Source organism: Saimiri boliviensis, chromosome 1 (assembly GCF_048565385.1).
Source record: "Saimiri boliviensis isolate mSaiBol1 chromosome 1, mSaiBol1.pri, whole genome shotgun sequence".
Classification (NCBI taxonomy): Eukaryota; Metazoa; Chordata; class Mammalia; order Primates; family Cebidae; genus Saimiri; species Saimiri boliviensis.
In genome coordinates, this window is record NC_133449.1 from 64666953 (window position 1) to 64674605 (window position 7653).

At 43.8% G+C, this 7653-nt stretch overlaps 1 protein-coding gene across 17 annotated transcripts in view; it reads right to left on the bottom strand.

Moving 5' to 3' along the window:
* Positions 1 to 7066, bottom strand: part of ALMS1 (ALMS1 centrosome and basal body associated protein) — a 345038-nt gene extending 337972 nt beyond the window's left edge. For all 17 annotated transcript variants that reach the window (XR_012517383.1, XR_012517382.1, XR_012517381.1 and 14 more), the window contains exon 1: positions 6691 to 7066. Coding sequence is in view for 1 of the 17 variants with exons in the window: in XM_074398294.1 (XP_074254395.1) it covers positions 6691 to 7005 (315 nt within the window). In the remaining 16 variants the exon portion in view is untranslated. The remainder of the gene's footprint in view (positions 1 to 6690) is intronic.
* Between the last annotated feature and the right edge of the window lie 587 nt (positions 7067 to 7653).

The window sequence follows — 7653 nt, forward strand, 5'->3', positions numbered from 1 at the left end:
AAAGACAAAAAACCACATGATTATCTCAATTGACGCAGAGAAGGCCTTTGACAAAATTCAACAGCCCTTTATGGTAAAAACCCTCAATAAGCTAGGTATTGACAGAATGTATCTCAAAATAATAAAAGCTATTTACGACAAACCAACAGCCAATATCATACGGAATGGGCAAAAACTGGAAGCATTCCCTTTGAAATCTGGCACTAGACAAGGATGCCCTCTCTCACCACTCCTATTCAATATAGTACTGGAAGTTCTAGCCAGAGCAATCAGGCAAGAAAAAGAAATAAAGGGTATTCAAATAGGAAAGGACGAAATCAAATTGTCTCTATTTGCAGATGACATGATTGTGTATCTAGAAGACCCCACCGTGTCAGCCCAAAACCTCCTGAAACTGATAAACAACTTCAGCAAAGTCTCAGGATACAAAATCAATCTGCAAAAATCACAACCATTCCTATACACTAGTAACAGACTTAAAGAGAGCCAAATCAAGAATGAACTGCCATTCACAATTGCTACAAAGAGAATAAAATACCTAGGAATACAACTAACAAGGAACGTAAAGGACCTCTTCAAGGAGAACTACAAGCCACTGCTCAATGAAATAAGACAAAACACAAACAGATGGAGAAACATTCCATGTTCATGGTTGGAAGAATCAACATCGTGAAAATGGCCATACTGCCCAGAGTAATTTACAGATTCAATGCTATTCCCATCAAGCTACCAATGACCTTCTTCACAGAACTGGAAAAAAACACCTTAAACTTCATATGGAACCAAAAGAGAGCTCGCATAGCCAAGTCAATTCTAAGCAAAAAGAACAAAGCAGGAGGCATCACACTACCGGACTTCAAACTATACTGCAAGGCTACAGTAATCAAAACAGCATGTTACTGGTACCAGAACAGAGATATAGACCAGTGGAACAGAAAAGAGGCCTCGGAGGAAACACAACATATCTACAACCATCCAATCTTTGACAAACCTGAAAAAAACAAGCAATGGAGAAAGGATTCCCTATTTAATAAATGGTGTTGGGAAAACTGGCTAGCCATGTGCAGAAAGCAGAAACTGGACACCTTCCTGACACCTTACACTAAAATTAACTCTGGATGGATTAGAGACTTAAACATAAGACCTAACACCATAAAAAGCCCAGAAGAAAATCTAGGCAAAACCATTCAGGACATAGGCGTAGGCAAGGACTTCATGACCAAAACACCAAAAGCATTGGCAACAAAAGCCAAAATAGACAAATGGGACCTAATCAAACTCCACAGCTTCTGCACGGCAAAAGAAACAGTCGTTAGAGTGAATCAGCAACCGACAGAATGATAAAAAATTTTTGCAGTCTACCCATATGACAAGGGGCTGATATCCAGAATTTACAAAGAACTAAAATAGATCTACAAGAAAAAAACAAACAAGCCCATTCAAAAGTGGGCAAAAGATATGAACAGACACTTTACAAAAGAAGACATACAGGAGGCCTACAAACATATGAAAAAATGCTCATCATCACTGGTCATTAGAGAAACGCAAATCAAAACTACATTGAGATACCATCTCACGCCAGTCAGAATGGCAATCATTAAAAAATCTGGAGACAACAGATGCTGGAGAGGATGTGGAGAAATAGGAACACTTTTACACTGTTGGTGGGAGTGTAAATTAGTTCAGCCATTGTGGAAGACAGTGTGGTGATTCCTCAAGGACCTAAAAATAGAAATTCCATTTGACCCAGCAATCCCATTACTGGGTATATATCCAAAGGATTATAAATTGTTCTACTATAAGGACACATGCACATGAATGTTCACTGCAGCACTGTTTACAATAGCAAAGAGCTGGAACCAACCCAAATGCCCATCGATGATAGACTGGACAGGGAAAATGTGGTACATATACACCATGGAATATTACGCAGCCATCAAAAACGATGAGCTTGTGTCCTTTGTAGGGACATGGATGAACCTGGAAACCATCATTCTCAGCAAACTGACACAAGAGCAGAAAATCAAACACTGCATGTTCTCACTTATAGGTGGGTGTTGAACAATGAGAACACATGGACACGGGGAGGGGAGCACTACACATTGGGATCCGTTGGGGGGAAATGGGGGAGGGATGTGAGGGCGGGGAGGTGGGGAGAGGTAGCATGGGGAGAAATGACAGATATAGTTGAGGGGGAGTAAGGCAGCTAATCACACTGCCATATGTGTACCTATGCAACAATCTTGCATGTTCTTCACATGTACCCCAAAACCTAAAATGCAATTAAAAAAATTAAAAAAAAAAAAAGGAACAACCAGTATTAGCCTTTCCAAAAAATACCAAAAAGTAAAGAGCATCAACATAATTAAGAATTTACATCAACTAATGGGCAAAACAGCCAGCTAACATTAAATGGCAGTATTAAACTCACATAATTCTAAATTTAAATCAACTAAATCCCCCAATCCAAAGACACAGACAGGCAACAAAAGTCAAAACCCATCGGTATGCTGCATCCAGACCCATCTCACATGCAAGGATATACAAAGACTCAAAACAAAGGAAAGGAGAAAGATTTACCAACCAAATGGAGAGCAAAAATAAATAAATAAATAAATAAATAAAAAGCAGGAGTTGCAATTTTTGCCTCTGATAAAACAGACTTTAAAGCAACAAGGATCAAAAGAAGCACGGCCAGGCGCGGTGGCTCAAGCCTGTAATCCCAGCACTTTGGGAGGCCGAGGCGGGTGGATCACGAGGTCCAGAGATCGAGACCATCCGGGTCAACATGGTGAAACGCCGTCTCTACTAAAAAATACAAAAAATTAGCTGGGCATGGTGGCACGTGCCTGTAATCCCAGCTACTCAGGAGGCTGAGGCAGGAGAATTGCCTGATCCCAGGAGGCGGAGGTTGCGGTGAGCCGAGATCGCGCCATTGCACTCCAGCCTGGGTAACAAGAGTGAAACTCCGTCTCAAAAAAAAAAAAAAGCAGCAAAGAAGGATATTACATAATGATAAAAGGATCAATGCAACAAGAAGAGCTAAAGATCCTAAATATATATGCACCCAATACAGGAATACCCAGATATATAGGACTTATAAAGAGACTTAGACCCCCACACAATAATAGTGGGAGACTTCAACATCAATATTAGACAGATCAATAAGACAGAAAATTAACAACGATATCCAGGATTTGAACTCAGATCTGGAACAAGTAAACTTAATTAACATTTATAGAACTCTCCACTTTAAATACACAAAATATACACTCTTATCAGTACCACATGACACCTATTTACAGGTTTAAATAAAATATGGCTGCTTGTTTGTTATTTTCTTCCCTCATTTTTTTTCATGTCTCTATTATTAGGCACAATTATAGGCATACCCATTTTTAGACTGCATTCTAGCCTGGGCAATAAAGCAACACCCCCGTTCTCTATCCCCCTTCCTCTTCCTCTTTCTTCCTCTCCTTCATTCTTTTTTTATTATTCTTTTTTTCTTTTTTTTTAAATAAATAAAAATAAAAATAAAAACGGACAAATGGAACTTAATTAAGCTAAAGGGCTTCTGCACAGCAAAATAAACTGTCAACAGAGTAAACAGATAACCTACAGGATGGGAGAAAATATTTGCAAACTATGCATCTTACAAAGGTCTAACATCCAGCATCTATAAGGAACTCAAACAACAGGAAAAAAACAACCCCACTAAAAAGCAGGCAAATATGTGAACCGACACTTCTCAAAAGAAGATATATAAGCGGCCAAGAAAACATGAAAAAATGCTCAACACCACTAATCATAAGAGAATTGCAAATTAAAATCACAATGAGACACCATTTCACACCAGTCAGGATGGCTATTATTAATAAGTCAAAAAATAGAAGTTGGGAAGGATAAGAAGAAAAGGGAACATATATACACTGTTGTTGGGAATGCAAGTTGTTCAACTCCTATGGAAAGCAGTATGGAGATTTCTTGAAGAACTCAAAACAGAACTATCATTTGATGCAGCAATCCCACTACTGGGTATCTATCCAAAGGAAAATAAATCATTTCATCAAAAAGATACCCGAGCTCAGGACCTTGGGAAGCCAAGGCAGGAAGATCACTTGAGCCGAGGTGTTTAAGACCAGCTAGACCCCATCTCTAAAAACCAAACCAAAAAAAAAAAAAAAAAAACTTCTGTGCAAGTATGTTTATCACAGCACTGTTCATAATAGCAAACTCATGAAATCAACCTAAGTGTCATCAACAACTGAATAGGTAAAGAAAATGTGGTATGTATTCACACACATCATGAAATATGATGCAGCCATAAACAGAATGAAATCCTGTCCTTTGCAGCAACATGGATGGAGCCTGGAGGGTATCAAATGAAATAATTCAGAAACAGAAAATCAAATACCACGTGTTCTCACTGATAAGACAAGTGGGTACAATGGGTATACAGAGATACAGAATGGGTACAATGAGTACATACAGACATAAAGACGGAAATAGGTACTGGGCACTCCAGGAGGAGGAGAGGAGGGGTGAAAAATTACCTATCGGGTACAATGTTCACTATTTGGGTGAGAGGGTCACTAAAAGCCCAAACCTCACTGTTATGCAATACATCCATGTTAATTACCTGCATATGTAACCCCTGAATCTAAAATTAAAGCTAAAAAAAAAATTTTTTTTTAACTCCTCCTCTAGGCCTTAAGATTTGAATATTATTAGTTATTCAAGCAAGAAGCCGCAGGACAAAATAAAAGTTAGGAGACCTAGTCAGCAAGTGTGGCTTTAATTATGGTCTGTATGTAGATGATTTACAACTTGAAATCTCCAGCCCAGCCTTCTCCTTCAATCTTCAAAACCAAACCCATACTCTTAACATCCACCCAACCAATTCCACCACTCACGGCCACCACCCTCACCATAAACCTGGCCATAACTTAGTATTAGCACAACCATTCAAACAATAACCTAATACCTGGCTACTTCACCTTTCACATCCCATCCATTAAGTATGATGATTTTGCCTCTTAAATCTCTCTCAAATCAGTCGACTTTTCCCTGTATCCACCATTACTTCCCTATTCCAAAATTTCATCATCTTTTGCCTGGCAATGCTGCAAGGGTATCCTAATTTATGCCCTTGACCTATGATTACTGCTCCCCAACCCACCTTGCTATCACAGCTGTTGCTACACTCTGTTATACAGCTGATCTTTCTTAAACACCTATCTTATCATACACCCCCTTGTTTCAAGTATTTTCATCGACTTCCCAAGGCTCCAAGGATAAAGACCCTAAATCCTTGGCATAGCACACAAAGCCTTGCAGTCTGTGCTCCACCCACACGGCTTTTGGTTCCTGGAAAATGCCATGTTCTCTCTCACCAACAGTACCTTTTCATGTGTTTTTCCCTCAACTAGAAGGCTTTCCTTCCCCTTCGCCTGATTAACCTTAAACTGTCTTCAGATAACAGCTTTACCATAACCACCTCGAGAAAGCTTTCCCAGCTTCACTGACAAGGCCAGATTATCTTACTTTATGCTTTCATAGAGTATTAGCACGTTTTCAGTTTTACTTTTATTTATGTGATCATCTGAAACCTGTCTGCCTCCCTGTCTAGACCATGAACACAAGGAAGGCAGAGACTAAAAACGCCTGAGTTCACCAAGGTTTCCTTAGCATCCAGCACAATGTGTGGCACATGGTGAATTCTAAAATACATGTTCAATGAATTAAGTACCCCTGGAATATTCACCAGGCAAAACAACAACTAGTAACAAAAGTCTACACCATCACTGTCTGTGATAATGGAACTGTTCTATTATCTGCGCTGTCCAACATGGTAGCTCCTAGCCTAGTGTGGCTTGCCCAGCACCTGAAAAGTGGTAAGAAGAGAGGCACAGAATTTTTCATTTTATTTTTAATTCGTATTCAAAACTGTAATAGCCCTCTCTTTAAGATGTAAAGAGCCACATGTAGCCACTCTCTACTGTACTGAACAGGGCAAGTCTTGTTCCTCGAAAAGTAGTAAATTCAAAAACGGGGTAAGGGCAGTAAATTAAATGGAGAGTTATTTTCAAAACGATCTTCGTGGGCCCACCATGAAATCGGCTTTCTCCATTGTGTATTATTTGTGTTTTCTAGTTTTCCGGACTGTTCGAAGACGCATCACAAGCTTCTTGCATTCCAAGCCCTGCGGAACCCCTTTATTGCTACAAATGATGGTCCGAAAGAGGAAAACCTGCGGGGAGTCTCTCCAGACTCAGTGACCGCGCAGTGTACGTTATCCACGCGACTCCCTCAGGGGAGTCCTGCAATTCAGCCAAGCTAATGCGTCCACTGTCTCTCCAACAGGCCACCACTCGCTCCGGTCCTACACCCCTGCTCCCGTCTCAGCGTTTCTCACCCACACTCACGGGGAATGCAGGTTCCCCTGAACGTCTGTCGGAGTTCAAAAGGCCCAGGACCCACCGAGGGAGAGGAAACGAGAAGTCTTTGCTTGTGGCTTGGGAGACTCGGAGCAGCCGGCCTGCACCTGGGCTGCAGTTGGGGCCGCCGACGAGCCTCAGCCGCGCGCGTTTTCTCCGTCAGGCGGCGCGACCCGCGGGCGGGCGGAGCGCTAGGGGCCTAGCCTCCACCCTCACCCGCCGCGGCTGCACACCCCTCCCGGGTCCGCCTCACCTTCTCCAGGGAGGTCCGCTTGCCCTCCGAGTAGCAGTGCCGCGAAGGCGACGTCGGAGGCAAAATATTGCCAGGGTGCGCCTGCAGCCAGGCCTTGGCCTCCTCGTCCTCCTCGTCGTCGGTGCTCTCTACATGCCGGTGCTCGCAGTGAGAGTCGGAGTTCAAGTCCCGCCCCGCCTCTTCCTCCACCACCTCCACCACCACGACTTCGTCCAAGTTCGCCGCCTCCTCCTCTCCCGTCGCCGCCGCCACCGCAGCCTCCTCCTCCTCCTCCTCCTCCAGCTCGCCCGGCCATGGCAGGTCCTCGGGCTCCATGTTGGTGTCTCGCTCTGGGCGGCAGAGACGGAGGAGGAGGAGAGGGGAGGGGGGAGGGAGGGGAAGGGGAGAGACCTGACTGGCGGTTGTGGCAGAGCTTAGGCGCAGTGCCGCCCGCCGGGGCGGGGCTGGGAGACCGCGCGTGCGTTGCTAGGGACGCCGCGCGGAGCCCGGCGGGAAGGCCCCAGGGAGGGGGTTTGCGACGGACGACTCCGCCGCTTCGCCGCCGTCACCGGCCGGCATCTGGCGCACAGCACTGTAAGCTCACAATAAACTGGGGACTGGGCGCCTCCCGGGGGGGCGCAGACAGCCCCAGGGGAGTAGAGTCTAGTTCTCGGCTGGGGTGGGGTTTCACCCCTGCACGAAGAAGAGATCAAACTCTAGAACTAACCCGTTATAATCACACTTGCAAATTACAAAGTTTTAAAGGTTGAGTGCCTCCTAACAGGTCAGGCTGTATGGTGGGGACTTGAACCTAACGGTACAAAAGTGTCACGGGTTGTTAGAGGGATTCAGAAAGGGGCACTGAATCCGGCATCAGAAAGATCGGAGTTTGAATCCTCGCATCACAACTTAAAGGGGTGTAACTGTATGTCTATAAAACGAGGATAATAGGCCATCGCATGGGATGATTGTGATAATTAAAGG